At 44.8% G+C, this 25,058-nt stretch overlaps 1 protein-coding gene across 1 annotated transcript in view; it reads right to left on the reverse strand.

Moving 5' to 3' along the window:
* The window catches only part of FBXW8 (F-box and WD repeat domain containing 8), a 123,692-nt gene extending 100,306 nt beyond the window's left edge, over positions 1 to 23,386 (reverse strand). Inside the window, exons 1-2 of the mRNA XM_080822093.1 lie at positions 22,987 to 23,386; positions 7,496 to 7,600 (exon numbers count right to left, since the gene is read on the reverse strand). Coding sequence (XP_080678219.1) covers positions 7,496 to 7,600; positions 22,987 to 23,304 — 423 coding nt within the window. The 5' untranslated portion in view covers positions 23,305 to 23,386. The remainder of the gene's footprint in view (positions 1 to 7,495; positions 7,601 to 22,986) is intronic.
* Between the last annotated feature and the right edge of the window lie 1,672 nt (positions 23,387 to 25,058).

Here is a 25,058-nt window from a genome sequence, read left to right on the forward strand (position 1 = left end):
TATTAAACGCAGAAATGTGCCAACAATTTCTTTGGCAAACTGTAAAGGGAGGGTGCCTTTGCTCTCCCCTTCTTTTAAAGGGGCACAAAAGTGACAGGCTCTAAGAATGTCTTTTAATCCTGCGGGAAAAAAAAAAAACAAAAACAAGAAACAAGACATAGATAAATTTTCACAATTTTAAAAACGTCTCACTGAAAGGAAAGATAATAGTTTTGATTTTTTATATTATATTAAATCTAGCAAGTTTATAAGCTTGAATTTTCCAAAGGCCTAATGGTCTTTCTTTAATACACTAGGATTGGAATGGCCCTACCCAGTAAGAGCCCCACTGAGTGAGCCTCAGCTGTGAGAATTTGCTAATAAAAGTGTCTCCAGCATTTTGCTTTATAGCACCACTGTGAATTGCAGCATTAAAAAAAGGGGGGGGGGACAAAAAGCTCTTGGCTCTAAAACTAGCTTTATTAACTCTGCCTGGATTAGGGTTACCAGTGAGGCCCACAACAGAGGGAAACGCTCATTGTTCTGGTTACATGTTCACAAATCAAGTCTATTTTGTGAGGACATACCATGTACAGACAGTTCCACATACACTCATTAGCTCGATTTCCGTATTGCCTTTCTCCCCATTCACTCTCGAGCCTGCTCACTTTCGCCCCCACCGTGTCATGGATTCTGGTCAAGGTCACCAGTGATCTCCAAGTTGCTAAACCTGGCGGTCATTTCTCAGTCATATTTGACTAAAGGTGACACTTAAAACCACTGATCACTTTTTCCTCCTCGAAAAGGTTATCCCTTGGTTCCAGGGGACCATGTGTTCTGGGTTTCTTCCCACATCACAGGGAACGCCTTCTCCAACTCCTCATCTTGGCCTCTAACCACCATGATGTGACAGAGCTCAAATCCTAAATCCCCCTCCATCTACACTCACTTCCCTAATGACCTCATCCAGTTTCCTGGCTTTAAATTAAACCAATGATGTGGGGCACCTGGGTGGCTCAGGTAAGTGTCTAGCTCTTGGCTCTTGATTTCAGCTCAGGTCATGATCTCAGGGTCGTGAGATCAAGCCCCACATCAGGATCCGTGCTCAGCAAGGCGTCTATTTGAGATCCTCTCTCCCTCTGCCTCTCCCCTCAGAAATAAATATATAAAAATATATACATATATTCCCTCTCCCCTCAGAAATAAATCTATTAAAATATGTACATACCAACGATGTGCTGCTAGCTCCCAAATTTCTCTAGCCTCACATCCCACTACTGATCTTCATCCCAGTACTGATCTTCCCCCCAAACTTTCTCATCTGTCTTCCCGTGTCAGTAACAATGATTTCATTGGCCCAGTTGTTCAAGCCCAGTACCCTGGAGTCCCAGGTGACTCCTCTTTCTCTCCCTATACCCAGCCCCTTCAGCAGTCCTGACTCGGTTCAATGCACTCCAAGCCACATCTTCTCGTCTGGGTTAGTTCAGTAGCTTTCTCACTGGTCTCTCTGCTGCATCCTTGTCCCCCTTCACTCTAGTCTCCATATAGCAGCCAAAATGATCCTCTCAAAAGGTAAATCAGACCTTGTCACTTCTCAGCTCAAAACACTTGAATGGCTTCCGACCTCTTTTAGAATAAAAGTTCAGGTTCTTTTAATGGATTTAAGTGCCTTTTCCCATGTTAACTCTTTCTTCTTCCTTTTCTCCCCATCTGTTCTTCATACCCTCACCTCTATTGGTTTCTCATTGATGCTCTAACAAATTACCACAAATTTAGTGGCTAAGAACAATATAAGTGTATTTTATATGGTTCTGGAGGCCAGAAGTCTAAAAACCAAAGTACAGGTGGCAGGGCTGCATTCCTTCTGGAGGCTTCGGGGAAAAACCTGTTTCCGTCTCCTTTCTAGCCTCTGGAGGCCACATGACATTCCTTGACTTTGTGGGCCCTTCCTCCAGTTTCAAAGCCAGCAACACAGAATCTTAGCTTTGACCTCCAGCCTCCCTCTCATAAGGAGCTTTGTAATTACATGGAGACACTTGGATCATCCATGATAACCACCCCATCTCAAGGTCCTTAACTTCCTCACATCTGCAAAGATTCATTACCGTAAGAGGTAACATATGCACAGGTTTTGAGGACTAGGGCACGGACCTCCTGGGTAAGAGGCGTTACTCCACCTACCACATCCTAGGCGCCCTGACCTTCCTGCTATTTCTCAAGCGTAACAGGTGCGCTCCGCCTCTGGGCCTCTCTGCTTCCCTACTCGCCTCTGCCAAAGACCTGCGTAACTTCATTCTTCCCTCCTTTAGGTGTTTGCCCAAAGGTCACCCTCTCTGTGAAGTCTTCCACATCACCTCTGTGGGCTTAGAGTTTCTCCATAGCACTTTCTACCATCTGAAACACACTCTGCTTAACTGGGTGCTTCCTGCATAGAGAGCAAGCTCTGAGAGGGGAGTTTATGTTCTGTTCTCCGCTGCACTGTTCCAGACTAGTACACGGCACACAGCAGACCCTGTGAATAGCTGAATGAGGTGGAAAAGTCCAACTTTTAAAAATTCAACACTTAAACTGCAATGCTTTTCATTGTTCAGCTTCTTGCATCTACTGCCCTCAAAAGGCTCAGACTTTCTTGTTAAATACTACTTCTTGCTGTTTTTCCTTCTTGTAAACTTTAATGATAGACCACTTCAAGCACACAAAAAATGAAGTAAGCAGTGTAAAAACCTCATGTCCCCAGGACACAGTTCAAATAATTATCGAGGCGCTGCCATTCTTCTCTCATCTAGCTCCTCATCTTTTCTCCCAGAGTGGCTGCTTTTGTCACCCCATTTTTAAGTTTTTTAAAAAGATCTATTCATTTATCGGAGAGCGCGCGCGTGTGCATGCGAGAAACCAAGAGCACATGAGCAGGAGGGCCAGAGGGAGAGGCAGAGAGAGTGAGTCTCAAGCAGACTCCCCACCAGGAGCGGAGCCCAGTGTGGGGCTCAATCTCAGGATCCTGAGATCCTGACCTGAGCCCAAACCAAGAGCCAGACACTTGCCTGACTGCACCACCCAGGCACACCCCTCCTTTAAAGGAGGCAGCCATGACAAGCTGGTGAATTAAAAAGAAACCTCTGAGGATGCCTGAGTCCCACGCAGGCACATGTTTCCCTTGGAGATGGGGTCAGGTGGCAAAGCAGAGAGAGAAGAATGAAAGGAACCCTGCCAGCAGTTACCTTTTCAGAGTTAGGTCGGCTACTGGCGGGGAGGGGGGGGGGGTCACTCCAGCAGCAGCACCTGGCTAGAGATTTCCAACTTTAAAGACTTCATGAAGATCTTCAGCTAAATAAAACCTCAGATTTTACTTGCTCCTATTTGGAGATCATAAGATCACATTTTCCTTAAAACCTGAGCTATCAGAGGCACCCAGGTGGCTCAGTGGGTAGAGCGAGTGACTCTTGATCTCAGGATCATGGGTTTGTATTCCATGTTGGATGTAGAGACTACTTAAAAACTTGAAATACTGGGGTGCCTGGGTGGCCCAGTTGAATCTGATTTCTGATTCAAGCTCAGGTCTTGAGCTCAGGGTTGTGAGTTCAAGCCCTGCATTGGGCTCTACACAAATGGAGCCTACTTAAAAAAACAAACAAACAAACAAACAAAAAATATCATAATCTAATATAGTGGGCTTTAGTCCCAGATTTATTTTGGTAACACCTACTCCTTGTTTGTCAATTTTCCCATACATCTTAAGTTTTTAACCTCCAGCTCTACCCCATTTTTCTTCATTTCTTCCTTTATGCACATTTTTCTACTTCTTACTTGAAAAATGTGACATTGTTACCTATACAGCTAGATTTCTAAAGTTATACTTTAGGAAACAGACATAAAATGTGAAACAAATGAAAATTAAAGTAAGACAAAATTATAGAGATGAAAACAGACTGGTGGTTGCGAGGGACTAGAGATGGGGTGGGGGCAGAGATGGCCGGCCCATAAGAGGGAGCACAAAAGATCCTTGTGATGAATGTTGTGTACTTTTACTGTGTGGCCACATAAATCCACACCTGTGGTAAAACTGGGCAGAACTAAATCCACTCAAAATAAGTGTATGTAAAGCTGACGAAATCAGAGGTAAGCTCTATGGACTGTACTAATGTCAGTTTCCTGGCTTTGATATTACTCTGTATCCAAGATATTGCCAAATGAGAGAACCGGGAGAAGAGAACACAGGACCTCTCCAGACTATCTTTTGCAACTACCCATGAATTTAAAATTATTTTTTAAAGTTTTAAAAATTACTCTTAGTAAATCCTAAAACCATTACTTCTCAGAATTACAATTCCTATTGTAATATAACAGCAGACTTACTCTTCCAATTAAAAAACAATTGTAATTTTGAATTCAACAATTTTGCAATTGTTATCTGCTTAAAAACACTGTCTTTTAGAGCACCAGAAACTCTGTGGGCAGACACGCACATAAAAGCATAAAAATATAAGTAGCAAAATGATAAAGCTGTTCAAGGAATCGCCCAATGCATAACTTTGCTTACTAAAAGCCACACTGTTTTTAAGACATTTCAGCATGAAACACTCCCACAGGGACACTAAATCCCGCAAGAGACAACTATCGATAGCAAGGAGCTAGGAAGGTCAGCATCAGAAGTACACAAGGACCACAAACAAACGCAGTGGGACTTTAGTTCTGAAAGCTTAAAACCTACAAAGCAGAAAACAAAGGGATGCAGAAAGGAGACAAAGAGTAAAATCACTTCTCCAGCATACTTTGTGGCATAATTAAATCTCAAGAAGTACTTCCCAATCCAGGTTCCTTACTGTTAGTCAGTTACCAATTTGGCATAAAGATCTAAGCAAACAAGTTTTCTCCAGGGCACACATATAGTTCATGGTGCCAATTCTACTATAACTGGCCCAATTTCACTAAAATCCCAAGGCGGCTTGATTAAAAGAGAAGAGAGAGACAGAGGGACAGACAGAGCAAGCCCCCTCTAAAAATCAAATCATACAGCAGCAGGACATTTCACTCAACAGAAGGACTTTTTCCCCCGGTTTCAAAAGTAAAAACACCATAAGAAACAAATGAAAATGTTACTGATTTTTATTACGTGGTGCTTGTATTTTAATGCTTGAGAAAACAAAGCCAATTCTAAGCATTACCAGCCATCCATTGTCTTCTTCATGCAAAGGCACTATTAAAAAAAAAAAATGCTGGCTTCATAGATCAGAGCCACCTTAGGGGTTCTGTTTAAGAATATTTTCATGCTTATATGTGTGCTCTAAAAATTAGGCTGAAACGAAAAACAAAAAACAAATCCAACTGGCCAAAGAGGGAAAAATTCTGGTGGACAATTGGACCACTGTGTTGCAAATTAAACCGTTCACACCTGCAGAATAATCTCACCAGCATGACCAATCTATCCTGAAATGCAGCCCCCTTGTACCAAAAGGGGGATCTCTTCTTCCACTAGATCCTATCTTTCACTGATAAACTCTTTGGATGAGAAAACCAGCAGCAGATGTGAAAGCCACATGGCCCTCTACAAAGCAGGAGAGCAAAAAGCAGTGTTAAAAGAAAGGATTCCTTAAACAGCAGCTCCCTATCAAGAATGAAGATTTTATCATCTAATGCTGACTTTGTGGAAAGCAGCTAGCTATTAGACCTTGTTCCAAGACTCCGGCTAACAGCATCAGGCTGAAATCCAGGAGTTGGACTCATTTAGCTATACCCTTGTTTTCGACTCTTGGGAACAGGGCCAAAGTGTAAAGTTAGAATAGAACAAATCCAATTTCCAAGGGAAAGAAGAAGACAATATAGGTACTCTTGCTTAATGCACTTGATAGGCTCTGAGCACGGTTTACATTTCAGTACATTTTTATTTAGTGAATTTTAGCCTTAGAATAATTTTTTCCATTATTTCCTGAAGACTCCAGACTCTGCATTAAAAAATACTTGCTAACACCCTCACTTAATATTGTGGCAATCAAGAATACTAAAAAGTTGGGGCACCTGGGTGGCTCAGTCGGTTAAGCGTCTGCTTTTGGCTCAGGTCATGATCCCAGGGTTCTGGGATCAAGCCCTATGTCGGGGCTCCCTGATGCTCCCCCTGCTTGTGCTTCCTCCGTCAAATAAATAAATAAAGCCTGAAAAAAAAAAAAAGAATACTAAAAGCTCTTTCAAATTCTTATCTAGGTAGAAAATTTTGATTAAGCAAACTGCTTCATATAGTATAAATCCAGAAACTTTTTTAAATTGTCTTGTATTTTGTGTGACTTCATTGAACTACTAGAGGTAGCAAGCTCTAGAGTCTACATTTGGCTACAGTTTGTACCTCTCAAACTGCCTTAATCTTTTTAACTTCACATTTTTAAAAATTTTCAACAAATTTTTTATATTTATTTTTTGAGTAATCTCTACCCAACCTGGGGCTTAAACTCACAACCCCAAGATCAAGAGTTGCATGCTCCTCTGACTGAGCCAGTCAGGCCCCCCTAGAATTTTAGTATGCAGTTCCGGTACCATTCCATTTTACTGATCCCTTTCCTTTAAGGATGTAGACACTTGTGTAAAAGGCAGTCTGGAATCCAGGGATAGGAAATGGTAGCCACTAGACAAATTAAGTCTTTGGGAGTTATAGACAATGAATACTCTAGTCTCCTCTGGGGAATACAGGTGTCCATGAAAACCAAAAGGTGAGCAATCATACATTCAACTTATGAGAAATTATACACTTCACCCATTATACTCTTTACCAAAATGAAGTGAAAAAGAGACTTAATTTAATTGGATAAACCCTTGCCTCTCAAAGTGTGGTCAAAGCCACACAGGTATTACCTGGTTAGAAATGCAGAATATCGGGCCCTACCCGAGACCTCCTGAGTCCAAATTTGCATTTTATCAAGATCTCCTGTGATACATGTACACGGTCAAGTGTGGCCTGGACGGTATGTGCCACCATGCTGCCCCATGGGCATATGCCCCAGAACAAGCAGTAGATGGGGAACACAGATCTGCAATTCCCTCAGGGGGTGTCTGTTCTCACGTGCCTCGCACCTCGCTGAGTGGAATTCTAGTCTTTAAAGGGTCATTTGGACAATACGCTTAACACATGACTTCACTGTTTTGTCCCCAGGCTGACCCTCAGCTCCCCACCTAACGACTGGCTTGATTTAACCAAGGGCTGGCATCTTTGCATTAATGCTGAGGACATTAACAGCTCAGGCTAGCTCTATAAAGGCCGAGCAGAGCTGTCAGCCACAGGGCGACCGTAACTCAGACGGCAGGGAGAACAGAGCTCGTGAACAGATGGCCACAAGAAGATAAACACCAAGTGGTGCTGTGGAACCCAATCCTTCCAGTTCAAGGTTGCTTTCCCTCAAGGAAAGTTGCCATCCACTTCATTAATTCTTTAAACTTTGCAATTCTGACAAGTCTATCTCTGTTACCCAAGAGCTGCCTACTCTTGCGTCACAAGTGGAAGGAAATCTGGAATGTTAGTTTACTAATCACTTACCTGTGCACACCTTCCTAGTTCTTTCCTGTCCAGATACTGAAATATATTGATCGCCAGTTCATAAGGCAGTTGGATATCAAAGAAGGGCACATCATCCATTTCATTCTGAGGACAAAGAGAAAAGGGAAGTAAGTTTACACTTCAGAGGTAGGAAAATGCTCCTTCAAAGGGCAAGAGATATTCTTAGGCCGGAACGAGAGAGGTGCGGTTGTCCCAGGGGGAGCCCCGCATTCTCACTACTCCTCGGAGCAGTCACAGAACCCGAGAGCCACTCCGAATTCTCCCTGCCACAAGCCCATCCTCCTCACATCCACTCAGAAAATCCACAACACTGTTTCCCATAACACCTCGAAGAGCAGCAGGGGCGCCAGACCACAATCTGGGGTACGCCACAGGAAGCAGCGCAAAGGCTGCGGAAAGCTTCTTGGCCTTTGAGGAAAGCTGAGTGGTGGGCAGCCAAGAAAGTGAGCCTTGAAGTCAGAGGGCCATTGGTTCCCCCAGGGCAACTCCTCCTACACCCAGCCTGGGAGGTCAGTGATCGCCCACAGCCAGAGAAATGCTGACCTAGGTCACTAAAGTGTTTTCATCAGGAAAAGAACATGGCGATGAAGATGAGCAAGAAGTAAACAAACGAAACGCTGCTTTCGAATGAGGTGAGCACTACCTCCCCTTGGCCACTGCAGAAACACATGGTTTCCTGATGCACTCGGGGGCCCACACTGGTTAACCTGAGTGAGCCAGTGCAAACAAAGCAGTTCTTCTTCGGTGTCATTTATTAATGTGGAGAAATTAGAGCTCGCCTGCCTTTGGATAAGCAATTAGGGATGAGGTAACAGGCTTTATTGGAGAGATAAGGCTGTCATGACGATCCTGGTTGCACAAAGAAACAGGAGTGCGAAGCAGAAAGAAAGCCAAGTGTATATATGTGCCTCTCTGTTCCCAAATCCACCTGCTAAAGCTCCCTTTTGCATGGATTCCTGCAAAGTTAGGGAGAGCAGGCTGTTTGTCTCCATGGAACTTCCTCAATAAAATTCATTTTTAATAAGCTTTGGCTGACATCAGTGACTTACAGGTTGCAAGCAAATTATTAATTCACCACTCAAATACAACAGTCCTATACCGTAAGGCTGCAGTCTGAAAATTGAAAATAGTCTCAGCATTCTTTTTTTTAAAAGACTTTATTTATTTATTTGACAGACAGAGATCACAAGTAGGCAGAGAGGCAGGTAGAGAGAGAGGGGAGAAGTAGGCTTCCTGCTGAGCAGAAAAGCCGATGCGGGGCTTGATCCCAGGACCCTGAGATCATGACCTGAGCCGAAGGCAGAGGCTTAACCCACTGAACCACCCAGGAGCCCCTAGTATCAGCATTCTTAAGGGAGTGTGAGCACTGATTAATCACCACCAAGATCCAGGGTAAAGATTTTTCTGGAATCATTTTTCTATTCATCTAGGAGTCTCAGAGCTAAGAAGATAAGGCAAGGCATAAGGAGGAGATGTATTCAACTTTGCAAAAACAGCGCAAGGCTAAGTATGAGAGCCAAAAGGGATCTCTGGAGGGAAAAAGAGCAAGAGTTGACAGTTCTCTGTGGGCAAAGACAGTACAGAATGTTAAATCAGCAAAGAAATGTTGGCCGTGGCGGGGGGTGGGGGCAAAAAAAATCTGCAAGTATAATCAGAAGGCAAAGGGGTCCCTGCCCAAAAAAAATAACGGAAAGTCTTAGTCTAATGTCAGGCTAGGTCACCTCTTATAACTAATTGGCTTCATTCACGGAAGAAAAGCAGCAGCACTTTCTTACTTGGCCCAGATATAACCTGAGACTCCTTAACACAACCACGGTGCAGGGAGAGGGGTGTCACCCACCACCAGCTGAGGAAAGCCACACACAATACCAGACTATCGTTTGTGACCTTGGACTTCCTTCTGCTTTCTCTTTTGGATTATTTGACTATGGTGAGGTGAAGAAGCCTATTTTACCTGCTTGGTAGAGAAATAAGAGAAGAACGTTCCTTCTCTTCAAGCAAAGAAAAGCTTGTACTCGTGCGAAGTGAACTCAGATCTAGCTTCTACACTGTTAGAGACAGCAGGCACTGCTTTCTTCAATCAGTCCCCACTTTAGGACTATTAACTGGTTTCTGGGCGGGACTACTGTAACAACGTAAGAGAAATCCCCCCTTTATTTTTAGTTACTCTGGTGTAGAAAAGTCACCAGACTTGTGGTGGCAGCAGCCTTCCCTCTTTTGCCCATTCAGATGGCAGATTCTCTATTCTCAACGTGGAACACAGTGCCTCTACCCCAGCAGAAACACACCCCTGCCACCACCCTCTTTGATCTCAACCACCATGACCTCTGGGATGGAGGTTCAGAACAAAGATTCAAACAGATAATCCTGTTCCGCCACCTGACTAGCCCTGTGACCAGGCTAAATACCTCTGGGCCTCAGCTTCCTCATCTGTAAAAGAGAGAGCATACCTACTCATAGGGCAGTTACAAGAATAAAATGAAATACACGGAAAGGGTATGGGGCAAGTGCCAGGGCAAAGCACACAATAACTGATTGATACTGCTATATTTTTTCCTGGAGTGGCACTTTGGCTCCCTTTTTCCCCTTCAACAAATATTTGTTGATTAGGTCCACATTCCAGGTGACTCCTCTACCAGCTTGTTTACACGGAGAGTTTTGTCTCCCCCTGTCCTACCATAAGCAGAGGACAGCTGGCAACAGCAGAGAGGGGATGGCACGGTGGAGGCAAAGTCACTCAGGAGTCTGAACAATGGGACTGTCCATACCATAGATCTTTTTGGAGAGAACCGTTCAAAGAGAATCAGCAATTTTAAGACGCCATACCATGATAACAACTAAAAAAGGGTTGCTCTAGTGCACAGCGAAGGAAAAGGAGGCAGCCACTAGGGTGCACATGACTAGTCAGGGGTGTTATGGTCCCCATACCAACAAATGATCTCAAATGCCATGCTGGTCTCATTGTTAATGTACCAGTTGTGATGAGTCTTGAGAATTTTTCAGTTTTGGGGGACAATGGTTTCAAAGCATTGAATTATGTAAACACCAACATTACAAAGCCAAAGCCAAACTTTCAAATCATTATGCCCTTCGAATTACATCTAACTCCAAAATGATTGTCGATCCCTAACAAATCAAGTTCCAGACTCCTGTAAATGACCTTTCCAGTTGCTACCAGTGGTTGGGGAGTGGCAGGGAAAAAAAGAAACCAATGTGATAAGGGAAGGTCCATATCTTTAGACCTATGTAGACCCACAAGGTCAGGAAACCGAAGGCTGGAGTTTCACGTTGCACACTTGGAATCTCTTTGACAAGACTTTTGATCACTGGTTCGTACAGTAGATGCTGCAATGGATCACTCGATTCCCGTTCTGGGTCCATGACACTCACCTCCCCAAATGCTCAGAATGCGGCCTGCTCTTGGCTGATGGGCTCACCCCTTCCTAAGCACTACCTTGGTCAAACAAGCTGCCTCATCCAAAGTCACATCCCCACTGGAGGGCAGCCTGCATCCAGTGACTAGTCAATACCTAGGTACAGAGGCTTGTCCCCCGTGCCTCAATTCAGGACTTCTCGGGAAGGCCAACCTGCTAAATCACGTGCAGGCAAAACTTCATCCCAGAGTCTGTTTCATGAAAAATCCAACCCAATTTCCTGAAGCAAGAGATGTGCTACAAGACAGTCCTATATTCAACACATTCCCAAAGATTCTGATGCACAACTCTGGACACAGGAGTCTAGCTCTAGCTAACTAACCTCCTTCCTTTTCCTCCACTCGAGGAGGTGGAATGATGTTAGAATGACATTATTAAACCAAGAGACAGAACAAAGTACAGTCAAAGTTAAATAAGTCATTCATAAACTTCACTTTGCTATTAGTAATGGATCACTTGAGAAACACCTTACAAAAGATAAAGCATTATGAGCATACTTGACCCTGGGGTGGAAATGTAATTCTTTTACAGGTACCCAGGATTTGACAAGGATGTGGAGCCACATCCTGGACAGAGGTGCTAGCCCAGTAACCACGCACATGCTAACAGCAGGGCTTGAGCACTCCCACCTGGCCCTTCCCACAGCTCATAAATAGAAGTAGACAATATTACCCGCTGCAAGTGTGCGGAGAAGTACCTTATCATCTAAAGGGTGCTATCGGACTTCCACCTAGGCCACTCTGAAGCACACAGCCATCTGAAAAGTTCCAGGATACATGAACCAGTTCTGATTTCTATGGATTTAAAAACATGCAAATGGAGAGGTGGACAATTCAGAAACAAATTCCAAGAATGAAGGAAGGAAACTAAAGACACTAGAAACAGTAACATAGGAAAACCTGGTCACACTACAAAAATATCAGTAAGACTATCTTTAGAGAATCACTTTTCACCAATTTTATAGCCCAAGAATTGTGAGACTGGCTAATAATGCTATGGAAAACCAAGACATTAAAGTATTAACATGGCTTCAAGAGTGAGGAGAAACACCATTTTGATAAAATACTACCTGGCTTTTCATTTTTCAATGGCTCCAATATTGATTCTTTACCATGATGGTGGCTCTTGTCCCGTATTATATATCAAGACTATCTGTGGAGTTAAAAAAAAAAAAAAAAGTCCCCAATTGCCTGTTACCCCAAATTTCCAGGGGTGGGGCTCAAGCATCTCTTCCTCAGGGATCTTCAGGCAAACCAGAAACGGAGAACCACAACCCTAAATCATAGGTGAATTAAGAAAAGAGGCAAAAAAAAACCAAAAAACAAAAAAACCCCAAAACCAACGACAACAAAAAAACAACAAAAAAGACCACACAAACCCCACAAAGAGGTCATGTTACTTTGTTAATTCAAAGTCAGTGAATACTAGATTTTCCCAAAGTCTGCTGGACTTACTCCAAAAATGCTAAAAGAAATTGCAAATGGATCCATCCCCAGGGAGGCTGATTTGTACTCCTATGTGCTAATGTAAGACTAATTCTGTAAATGGATTGGTTTTGTGCCTTACTGTTAGAAATTTAATCTGTCTTCTCTTGTTTAGTAGAAGAAGGGATAATTACTAAGAGCCAAATCAGTGAAAAGTGAAGAAACGGCCTCAAGGTTTGTTCCCAATGTACATCTCCAGGGCAAAGGGAACATGAAAGCTCTCTCTAGGTGGTGTTTTAAGAAACCGAGAAAGTCACCTCGAATGTACAATAGACATGCAATAGTATTTCTGCTAAATCTGGCTGAAAGGAGACCATTTTGTAAAGGAATTTATCTCAATTTTTTCTACATGCTACAAAAGCGGAGCAGAACAGACCCACGCAATCTCAATCAGAAAGAATTCCAGTTTCACCTGAGTCTTGGAAAAAAACTGGTTGATGGGGGCAGGGTCTGAAACACTCAAGATAAATATGAATTCATTCACAATCCCAAATTCATCTCAAAACAGGTATTTTTTTAAAAGATGACAGAAGGGGCACTTGGGTGGCTCAGTGGGTTAAAGCTTCTGCCTTCGGCTCGGGTCATGATCCCAGGGTCCTGGGATGGAGCCCCGCATCGGGCTCTCTACTCGGCGGGGAGCCTGCTTCCTCCTCTCTCTCTCTCTCTGCCTGCCTCTCTGCCTACTTGTGATCTCTGTCTGTCAAATAAAAAAACAAACAAACAAAAAAACTTAAAAAAAAAGATGACAGAAGAACACCAAAACGTTAACAGCTCAGCCTCTGACCAATGGCATTACAAGAATTTTTTTCTTCTGAATTCCCTAAGTATTTTTACAGTAAGTGATATTTCACACACACCAAAAAAAAAAAAAAAAAAAAAAAAAAAAAACACCATTTTTGAAATAAGGTGTTCTATGTTCAAAACACGATCTGAAATCAGGGCCATTCCAGATCCCATGGGGAAAAGAGGTGCTGTTGGAAAATGTATAAGAAATTATGTCTGGGGCACCTAGGTGGCTCAATGGGTTAAAGCCTCTGCCTTTGGCTCGGATCATGGTCCCAGGGTCCTGGGATCGAGCCCTGCATCGGGCTCTCTGCTCAGCAGGGAGCCTGCTTCCTCCTCTCTCTCTCTGCCTGCCTCTCTGCCTACTTGTGATCTCTCTCTGTCAAATAAATAAATAAAATCTTAAAAAAAAAAAAAAGAAATTATGTCTACACCCAAGGAGCTAAAATCTTTTCTAGAGATAAGTCATTGTCATCTAAAACAGCATAAAGACGGGAGACTACAAAACGCAACATACATGGTCCCCTAAGGTATTCCAAAGTTCATTAGTAAGTCAGATATTTAGAACTTGGAAATCATTTCTGCAGAGAGGCAATGCTATGAAGAGTGGTTAAGCTCTAAAACAGTCCACAAAAAGCCAAGTTATCTCTTCCCATTTAACTTAATCCCTGTGCCTTGTGATCAGAAAAAGCAAGATGTTTTTAGTCAGTTTCTGTTGATTGCATGCATGGATGATATAACACTACACAATCTAACCAGCACAGTGCCTTGCACACAGCAGATGCACACTAAATGTGTATGGGATTTTTTTTTTTAAAGATTATATCTGTTTACTTGTCAGAGAGAAAGACGGAGCACAGGCTTGGAGACTGGGAGGCAGATCAGGCTCCCCCATGCAGTACTCAATCCCAGGACCCTGAGATCATGACCTGAGCCGAAGGCAGATGCTTAACCCACTGAGCCACCCAGGCATCACTTTTTGTTTTTAAAACAGGCTTTTCAAGTGGGAATGCAAGGTGGTGCAACCACTCTGGAAAACAGCATGGAGGTTCCTCAAAAAGTTGAAAATACAGCTACTCTATGACCCAGCAATTGCATTACTGGGTATTTACCCTAAAGATACAAATGTAGTGATCCGAAGGGGCATGTGCACCCAAATGTTTATAGCAGCAATGTCCACAATAGCCAAACTATGGAAAGAACCTAGATGTCCATCAACAGAGGAATGGATAGAGAAGATGTGGTGTGTATATATACACAATGGAATACTATGCAGCCATCAAAAGAAATGAAATCTTGCCATTTGCGACGACGTGGATAGAACTAGAGGGTATTATGCTTAGCGAAATAAGTCAATCGGAGAAAGACAACTACCATTCGATCTCCCTGATATGAGGAAGTGGAGCTGCAACGTGGGGGGTCTGGGGGGTAGGAAAAGAATAAATGAAACAAGATGGGATCAGGAGGGAGACTCTCAAACTCACAAAACAAACTGAGGGTTGCCGGGGGGAGGTGGGTAGGGAGAGGGTGGTGGGGTTATGGACACTGGGGAGGGTATGTGCTATGGTGAGTGCTGTGAAGTGTGTAAACCTGGCGATTCACAGACCTGTACCCCTGGGGCTAATAATATATTATATGTTAATTAAAAAAAAAAAAAAAACCAGGCTTTCCAATTTCAAGAACCATTCTCATTCACCACCTACTGGTGGGATTGCACTGGGCAACCTGGCAAGGAATGGAGGCAGAAAACGCCAATCTAAAGGACTGGGAGTGAGTGCTGGGTGTGGCAGTGAAAGACGCTGGTGTGAAGCAGAAGAGGCTGGCCCTCTGCCTTTGAAGTCTTTTAGTTTAAATGGATCAGAGTTTAAGGACCTGGAAAGGAGGTATGTCAGGTGAAGGAAGTGCTTCCGAGTCAGAAGCCTGGACCAGTGTGGGTAGGACCCTTTCACATCAAGGATCCTAAACACTCCACATTCCTACCATTAGGATCAGCTATATCATTTGTAGAGCCCCGTGTAAAACAAAATGGTGTGGGGGGGTGCTTGTTTAAAAAGAATTAAGAATTTTAAATCACATCAGTCACAAAGGCCCCCAAGCCCTGGACAGCACGGAATCGGCACATTTGCTGCTCTCTGCCTAGAACCCCCTTCCCCAGATCTCTGCATACTTCCTCGCTCATCTCCTTCCATAAATACCTTCTCGAACAGCACTATTTAAAATTATAGCCTCTCGCCCGACACATACACAACTCCATCCCTTCCACCAGCCTTATTTTTCTCTAGACCATTACCTGACAACTATTTGTTCATGGTTTACCGCACTCCAGAATGTTAGTTCTGTAAGGGCACGGCTCTTTTTTGCTTAGTTTGCTGCTGTATCCTCAGTGCCTAGAACAATTCCTGCTACTAAGAAGCCATTTACTCAATATTTGTGAAATGAATGAAGCCCAAGCTGCTTCAACCAGCAGAACCTTCCAACAAAGGGATGGTGTCTTAAGTCACAATGTCATGGTATACACAGCATTTCGAAAGGTGCCTAAGTAGAGACCTGCTAATTCATTACAGGAAAAAATGAATCGCCCTGATAGTAAGAACTTTTCCACTGAGGCAAAGGAAGAAGGAAGAGAACTCTGAGCTAGAGACGATTTTAAGTTGAGCATTAAAGAGAAGGCAGAGGACAGCCAAAAGGAAGGGAAGTTGACCCAGTTAAACTAGTTCATGAACTCACATTTAATTCTGTTTGCTGGAGTTCATATGAGCAAGTTTCCTCACTCACTTCTAACTTAGGAACAGTCATTTCTAACTTAAAAACAGAAGTAAGCTATGCATCAAATTGGCTCTGTTGACAGCACAAATGTAGGTTCCGACAAGTTAAATACTGAACATAATGTACAATGCATATTAGTTAGCACCAATAAAACTTTATCAGTCCTAAAAACCCAATTCCTAACCGGAAGGACGTCTGAATATTGCCAGGAGTTGTAACAACCATGGAGCCACCTTGTAACACTGCTGTTGGGAGCAGTAATTTCGCCTATCTCAACTCCACAAATGTAGGTGGGGCCCCTACTGCACAGAATGCTACAGTAGGAGTGCAGGAAAAAGACAGGAGACCCTGTCCTCCAGAGACTCCCAATCCCAGGAGTAGGGGAGCAAGGGGCTTATCAGTGGTAAGTCTTAGCAAAGAGGAAGTGAGTATAGTGAACTCTCTGCAATACTAATAAGAATACGACCAGTTTTAATTTATTGGCTGCTTACTGTATGCCAGGCTTTGTGCTAGGAACATTCCATGCTTTATTTCAAGACAGGCATTAGCATCATCCTCATTTGATGAGTAAGGCAGGATAAGTTCACTTGCCCGAGGTCAAACAGCTAGTTAAGCAGGGTGTCAAATTTAAACTTGAGTCTGCCTGACTCCAGAGCCTAGACTCCTAACTAGGAGCTATCGCGCTTCCATTAATGTCATCCTTTCAGTTAAAAGAAGCAGGACTGTGGGTTTCTGAGGTCAGGGACTATGTCTATTTTGTTTACTACGATTCCCCAGCAGCCAGCTAATCAATAAATATGGTTGGTGATGGGGCGCCTGGGTGGCTCAGTGGGTTGAGCCTCTGCCTTTGGCTCAGGTCATGATCTCAGGGTTCTGGGATCGAGCCCCACATCGGGCTCTCTGCTCAGCAGGGAGCCTGCTTCCTCCTCTCTCTCTGCCTGCCTCTCTGCCTACTTGTGATCTCTGTGTGTCAAATAAATAAAATCTTTAAAAATATACATATGGTTGATGATTAGAAAACACATATAATCCCATAGTTAAGCTGCTTCAGACACCCACCTAAGGTGGACATCTGTTGTTTCTGTCATTTCCTGCCCAACACCCACTCCCTCTACTTTTAGGAAACCACCCCACTCCTACTATCCATTGCCTTGGTTTAATGAGGCTAAGGCCTTCCCCCTTATCAGGAGTGGGAGTGGATACAAGCCTGGCCAACCTGAGTCAGTGACTGGTCAGAGGATGAACTCATGACCCAGTCCGGACCAATGGGAATTTCAGTTCATACCTTCTGCGACAGAGAACAGATGTTCTTTCTCCTGGTTGGAAGTGAGAGAAAGTAAGACTGGAGGGCACCTTGGTGCCTCAGTCAGTTAAGCATCTGCCTTCAGCTCAGGTCATGATCCCAGGGTCCTGGGATAGAGTCCTGCTCCACAGGGAGTTTGCTTCTCCCGCTGTCCCACAACCCCACTCACTCTCTCGCTCTCAAAAAGCTTAAAAAGAGAGAGAGAGAGAGAAAGAAAGAAAGAAAAAGAAAGAAGAAAAAAAGACTGGAGTTGCTGGTAGCTATTTCATCCCAAAGGTGGGGGTGGGGGAGGTCTGCCTGGGAATCAAAAACAAAAGGAAAGCAGGATAAGGACACGCAGAGACTTCTAGTTGCATGTTGGAAGCACCCACACCTGGAATCTTTAGGTACACTCATCAGTAGAATGCAGTTTGGGCTTCTTAAGTCAGTTTGAGTTGGGGGCTGCCTGCTTATGGCTCAGAGTCCTGACACTACCTACATAAAAATGGGACAATGCAACCAGAGAGCACACATACCAGGCAAAGAAATCCTTGCAATTATGCTCAAGTGCGCCCACCACCTCTGAAAAGCTGGAGTTTAAGGAGAGAGAGAAATGTCCCGAAGAAAAGTGCCTCGTGCCTCTGAAAATCCTTCTAGGGCTACAGCAATTTTTTTCACTAGTTAAAACCATGTACTAAAGAGACAGTTTAGGTGTCCCCATTTGTCACCTAAACACACATGACTTCTCAGTGCTATTACTTAAAGCTTTCCAAGACCAGACGAGGCCCAACAGGCGTCACTTTTAAGTTTTCATCTCAGCTGTGCTTGTCCATTGCAGGTCCGGCTGGCACCCTGCCAGATGACACTCCAGCGCGGTGCTGTTCACCCACTCCTCTAAAGGCGAACTAACTCCTGACTGCCAACCTACTAGTTGGATCTCACTCCAGTGAGGACACTACAGGCTCCGGGGGGGAAGAGGCTGCATCAAATACAACACAACAGAACGCACTGGCACAAGAGAGCAAACCACAGGCTGGGGGGACATCACCCAGAAGAGGGGATGTTAGGAGGTGGGACCGGATTTGTATTTCTCCCTCATATCAAGTGGGTCAGCCTGTCAGAGTTTCTGTGGAGTCTCAGGTGGGACTAAATCTTCCTCCATAGGAGTCATTCACGATCAAGTGAGGAGTCTTGGGAAAACAAACGCAAAGAACACAAACTCAGAACCCAGCACAGACCCGGCCCACAGAAGATTTCATTTAACTCACAGTGTTAGTACTTAAAAACATCTTTTTTTTTTTTTTTTGCGTTACCAACAATTAAAAATGGGAAGAATTTGAGTGATAGATAGTATTAATGGCCACTACTTTGTTCATTCCTCCCCGTATCCAGGCAGTGGGTGACTCTGCCCTGACTCTAGACTTGGCCATCTGGCTCTCTGGCAGACGTGACAGTAACAAACATGACCTGGGCAGACTTCAAAGCACTTGGGCATCAGAGCTTGCCCTCCTGCTGCTCTTGCAGCTCTGAGAAAGCCCATTCAGGGCTCACCTGTAGGAGGAGACATAGAGCAAGCACATACACACCCCCAGCCCCCCAAGCGGCAGCTCTGCCGAGCTAACCAGCAGCTAACCTCAGATATCTGAGTGGACCCACCCATGCCCAGCCCAAACTGCCACCCTGCAAAATAGTGAACTAAGTAGTGGTGGGGTTTTTTGTTTTATTTGAGAGAGCTCGCACATGAGCAGGAGGAGGGGGAGAGGAAGAGGGAGAAGCAGACTCCCCACTGAGCAGGAAGCCTGACCTGACCAACCCGGAGGATCATGACCTGAACCAAAGGCAGACGCTTCACTGACTGAGCCACCTAAATAGCTACCAGGTGCCCCTAACTGGTGGTGTTTTAAGCCAAAGTCCTGAGTGTTTTCTGTGTGGCAAAAACTGATGGAGTCCCTATAAAAATAAGCACTCCCAATTACAAAACAAAAACCTATAGACTCTGCCACACTGGGACCACATTCTTGCAAGCCAACAACCAGTTGAGCTGGGCAGTGGATCCCACCTTTAGCCCAGCTACTGTGTGTATCCCCCAATTTATCACCTTCTCATCTCGCCTATGCTGAGGTCAAGTTCAGTTGCCATAGGTCATCTCGGTTAGATGTGGTTATATTTATGGCAAAGAAGAAAGTGAAATATTGTATTCTACATACTTAAGTTACTATAATATAGGAAAGCCGTTATAACCACCCTAGAAAACTGCAGGATCTACTAAGGCTAAACATCTGCATACCTATGACCTAGCAATTCCACAACGAGCTATATACCTAAGAAAAAGGAGTACAAGGTTCCAAAGGATGTGCAAAGTGTTCGCAGCACAACTCCCAAGAGTCCCAAACCAGCTGTGAAACTAGTTATCAAGAATGTCCAAAAGAATAAAACGTGACATATTCACAGAGATGAATCTCACACATAATGCTATGTGCTAGAACCCAGTCACAAGCAAACACATGCTGTATGATTCTACTTATAGTTCAAAACCAGACAAAATTAAAATAAGGTGTTAGAAGTCAGGTGAGAACACATGGGGGTTCTGACAAGCTGAGAATGCGGTTCTGAAATCTGGGTGCTATTTTACATGGAAGTGTACACTTGTGAAAACTCACCAACCTGGACATTTATGATTTTATACAGGGTCTGATCTAAAGAAATTTTAAAAGTAGAAAAGCAAGACCAAGGCAGCTAGGTTTTAAAAAAAAAAAAAAATGGTTCCGTATTTTTTAGGGATACCATGAAGGCAACTCCTAAACTGTCATCTTTAATATTTAATGTGGCAAAAAGAATAAAAGCCATCATGGGGCACCCAGCTGGCTCAGTCACTGGAGCATGAGACTTTTTTTTTTTGACAGAGAGAGACACAGAGAGAGGGAACACAGCAGGGGGAGTGGGAGAAGGAGAAGTAGGCTTCCCATCCAACAGGGAGCCCGATGTGGGCCTCGATCTCTGGACTCTGGGATCATGATCTGAGCCAAAGGCAGACGCTTAAGGACTGAGCCACCCAGGTGCCCGGAGCATGTGACTCTTGATCTCGGGGCCGTGAGTTCAAGACCCAAGACAGGTATTAAAGAGTATTTTTTAAAAAAGATAACCATAAGTTAAAGCATTACAAATTTATGGCTGGAATCTGGAAAGATACATAATGAAACACCTCATGAACTAGGGAAAAGGACAGAATGAGCCACTCCGAGGCTACCTTACTCATTTACATGAGATCAGGCATGACCTCTGGGCTCTGGGGCTTAAAACCACCAACATGCGAATCCAAGCCTTTTCTGTAAAGGTTACCATCACTTCCCACATTCAGGATACTGGGTAGGTTGCCTGTCCCTAAAAATTACTTTCTTAATCATCTGTCAAATGGGGCAAAGAGCAGCTACCGGAGATATCGTTGTTGGGAGAACTGAAGAAGATAAGATCTTTAAACCCTTAAGGTAGTACCAAGGAGATGGAGAGTAATTTTATTTATAGCCATGTTGATGATTGCAAAGTACTAAAAAAAAAAAAAAAAAAAAAAAAAAAAAAAAAAAAAAAAGCAAGCACTCTGAAGGTTGGACGCTGGTCATAGCATGCAGAGCCCAGCAGCATCTAACGTAGTGATTCTGCAGACAGCGGAGATGATGGGCACACATTCTAGAGCAGGTTTTTTCCTAACTGTAATTCTGACGTACCCTTTGGATCCTACAGTAGGCAGGCCCCTTCCACTTCTAGAAGACTTCATTAAGGGCTCCGTTACTTTTGGTCTCAATGCCTATCCCTCAGGAGTATCAGAGCCAGAAAGTCTTAAAAAGTCAAGACTGGGGGCGCCTGGGTGGCTCAGTGGGTTAAAGCCGCTGCCTTCGGCTCAGGTCATGATCCCGGTGTCCTGGGATCGAGCCCCGCGTCGGGCTCTCTGCTCAGCGGGAAGCCTGCTTCCTCCTCTCTCTCTCTGCCTGCCTCTCTGCCTATTTGTGATCTGTCTGTCAAATAAATAAAATCTTTAAAAAAAAAAAAAGTCAAGACTGTAAACCAAAGGAAGCTATACAGCAGAGAACAAAGTCTCAAATTTGCTTGACTATCCCAACCATCACATTTCTGAGCTTCCTCAGGATATTGATTAAGCAGATCTAGGGACACACCAGAACCTGTCTTTTAAGAAGGCTAAAGGGGATTTTTACACCAAGTCAAGTTTGCAAAACTACTATCTGGTGAAATTTACAGCCTAACACACCTGGATCCAAATTCAACCTCCAGAACTTTTCAGCAAGTCATCCCTGGGGCAGTTACAGAAACCTCTCTCAATATCCTCATTCATTAAGTGAGACTAACAATACTGACTTCTCAGGATAGTTGTGAAGTCTGAAGACACTGCCACACTCAGCAGGTTGGATTTTTGCTGTGAGGCCCCAAGTGTGCCCTTGTCCTAACAATCCACTTTCTAATTTCCCTCTACCGCTGCGAGCTGTCTTGCCTTACCTATGGAGTAACTTCTGCATAGATCTGGACTGGCCTGAGCAATTTCTCCAGTGCTAACCCACCTCCCCAAGGCATTGAAAGATTTTTACGTCTGCCAGACTTCCTCAGTGATGACCCACTTTTTACAGAAGCAGACACGATACCAGTGTGAATTCTCATACGTATAAGAATTGTCACATTAAATGAGTTTATAATATACACAGAAGAAGGTCCCAATCCTAGAGGTAAACCAGAAACCTTGTGGAAACTCCTATAGCTATTAATGTTATTTGAATAAAACAACACGTTAAATAAGCCATTATTTTTAGAAACAATTTGCCAATTACAGAATTACACTGAACTGGGAAGCTGTAGAAACCTTCTTTAAGCCTAATTTAAATCGAACCAGGGGCACCTGGGTGGCTCAGTCGTTAAAGCGCCAACTCTAGAGTTTTGACTTGGGCTCAGGTCGTGATCTTGAGCTCACCAGAACTAGCCCAGCACGGTCCTCCATACTCAGTGGGGAGGTCTGCTTAAGGATTCTCTCTCCCTCTATGCGCCCCCCCCAATAAATCAAACCATTAAAACCTCCTGTATTGTCCCATCCCTTAACCATGGATGTGTTTTAGATGATCCTGACTTTGCCAACTTTGTAAAGGGTTTTTTTTGGGGGGGGGGGGAGTGCGGTGTCTCCAGATTCTCAAAAGGATCCATGCCCATGAAGTGATAAGAACCTCCATGTTAATGACAGTGCCCAAAGGATTTTGCTTTCCCTGCTCTTTTAAATACATGTACTGTTGGGAAAAAACTGAGTAGTACAAGCATTACACAGAACAAAGTTAAAATTGCTTCCTATCCCTGTCCTGAGACCTCCTCCCTAAAGACAACCCCTGTTGAAAGAGTTCAAGGGCAGGATTTCTCAAACGGATACTGACATTTTGGGCTGCATCATTTTCTCTGGGTGCAGTCCTGCACTGTAGGACATTTAGACTTCTACCCACTAGACTCCTGTAGCAACTCCCCCGACCCAGTTGTGGCATCCTAAAAAGGTCTGCAGACACTGCCAAGATGGGCGAACAAAGTCACCCCAGAGTGGGAACCTACCCTTCCAGAGACATTCTATGCCTGCACAGACATAGGGTGGCACGCACTTTCCGAGTCATTGGCGGGGGGTGGGGGGCTTGCATCGGGGGCAGGGGCAGGCCCGGACCTCGGCAGGAGGCGACAGCCACTCACCAGGTCGCGGATGAGCTGGTCCACCAGCTGCTCCCCGCCCCCGGCAACCTCACGAGCCGGAGGGGAGCGGGAACGGCTCGCCGCGTCCTGCCTCTCTGCCCGGGTCGCCCGCGCCGCCGGGGGCCGCCCCGCACCCTCCAGGAGGCCCTGGGCCAGAGCCAGGTATCCCGAGGCCTGCTCGCCGCGCCCCAGGGCCACTTCTGCCCGTCGCGGCCGCCGCTCGGCAGCATCGGGCCGCCGCCGCTTCCTGAGCGCCTGGGCCTGCGCCAGCTCCTCCTGCCAGCGCCGGCGGAACTCATCCAGGCTGTGGTCGTCCATCGCCGCCGCTCCCGGCCCTCCGCGTCCTCTTCGGCCCGCCGGCAGCCACGGGACAGTCCCTCCGAGGGAAGTGTCCGCCGCGGCCGGAAATCCGCGCCGCCGCCGCACTCGGGTTCCGGATGGGCGGCCCCGCCCCCGGCGCGCCCCTCGAGCGGTTCCCCCAGTGCAGGTGGCTCGCGGGGCCCCAGGCCCAGGTCTGTGGCCTCGCTCTGCGCCCAGCCTCTCCTCTTCCCCGCCTGTGGCTCTTGTCAAGTGCTGACTTGGCGCCAAGCACCGTTTCTTCGGTCAAATCTGCATTGAGCACCTACTGGATGCCAGGCGCTGAAGATTCAGCATTTAAATCTGGGCCCCTGTCCCCACCCCGGTCTAATAGCTCTCCCTTCATGGGGTTTCCATTCAAGTTGGGGGGTGGGGCAGGGGGAGGAAGACCACGTTCAAAAAACGAATATGAAGGCTTGAATTAGTGGTAGCTGTTGATAAAACAAGGTAACAAAGTTAGGCACGGGGTGGGGATGGGGACTCACCTTCGGAGGGATGTTCAGGGAAGGCATCTCCGCAACGGCCTCTGAACTAAGCTTAATGAGGAGAAAAGCCAGCCGTGGAAAGATCTCAGAAGACACTTCCAAAAGGAACTACAGTGAGGTGGGAAAAGAAGTGGCGTACGATCTATTCCATCTTCCAAATGCTTTGAACCTGCTGTTCCCTCCTCCGGGAATTTTTCAACTCTCCCCCCCCATCCTCCCCCCCCCTTAACTCCTACACATCTTTCCTAGCTCAGCTCACACCTCCCTTAATCTCCCCTCCATCCCTCGTGCCCCACCCCCAAAATAAGGTCACCTGCTTATTCATCCCTATAGCATCTCATACTTCATACCACAAAACACAGTTTGTGATTTTGGATTCATGTAATTGCTTATTAGTATCTCCCTTTCCTCCTGGACTATCCATTCTTAGCTTGGAGTCTGGAGATTGGTAGGCATTCCATTTGTATTTACTAACAACCCCTTCAGATGACAACTATTGTCCCCACTTTACAGATGAAGAAACTGAGCTTTAAAAACAACAACAACAAAACAAAAACCCACAGCTAGTAATGTGCAGACTCAGGATTTTTTTTTTTCCCCACTCCAGACTGACCTTATCATAATCATACAGCCTATACGCCTAAGCCAGCTAGGAACCATATGGCTACTTTAGTTACCAGGATTTTTCAGTGCAGGGATAGTAACAGCATGGTGATCAACAGCCAGAGCCCCAGAATCAGACAGAAAAACCTAGCTGGGAATCCCGGCACCCTCATTTACTCTCATTGCCTTTCTTCCAGCAATTTTATTTCTAGGAATTTATCCTAAGAGAAGAAACCGGAGGATGAATTCAACAAATGCCTTCAAGGATGGCAGCAGAGCATTGTTTTGTAATACTGAACGTTGGAAGCGATCTAAATAACTGACAATAGGCCACTGGTTAGATAAATTTTGCCCCCATTAGAATGTAAGAGAGATCCTAACCAGAACATCAGCTCCTTAAGAGCGGAGACCAGATCTGTTTGTCCATTGCTAGGTCTTTAGCAGTCAGAACCATGCCTGGGACATAGTAGCTCCTCTATAAATAATGAATCAATGTAATGCTGTGTAGCTATTAAATATTACATGGAGAAAATTTAGTCACATGAAAATATAACCTAGCAAGAGAAATATAACCTAGCAAGAGAAAGCCAGGACACAACATACAGTATGATGTCATACTGTTTTGGT

The sequence above is a fragment of the Martes martes genome (assembly GCF_963455335.1).
Source record: "Martes martes genome assembly, chromosome: 13".
In the NCBI taxonomy this organism is placed as follows: Eukaryota; Metazoa; Chordata; class Mammalia; order Carnivora; family Mustelidae; genus Martes; species Martes martes.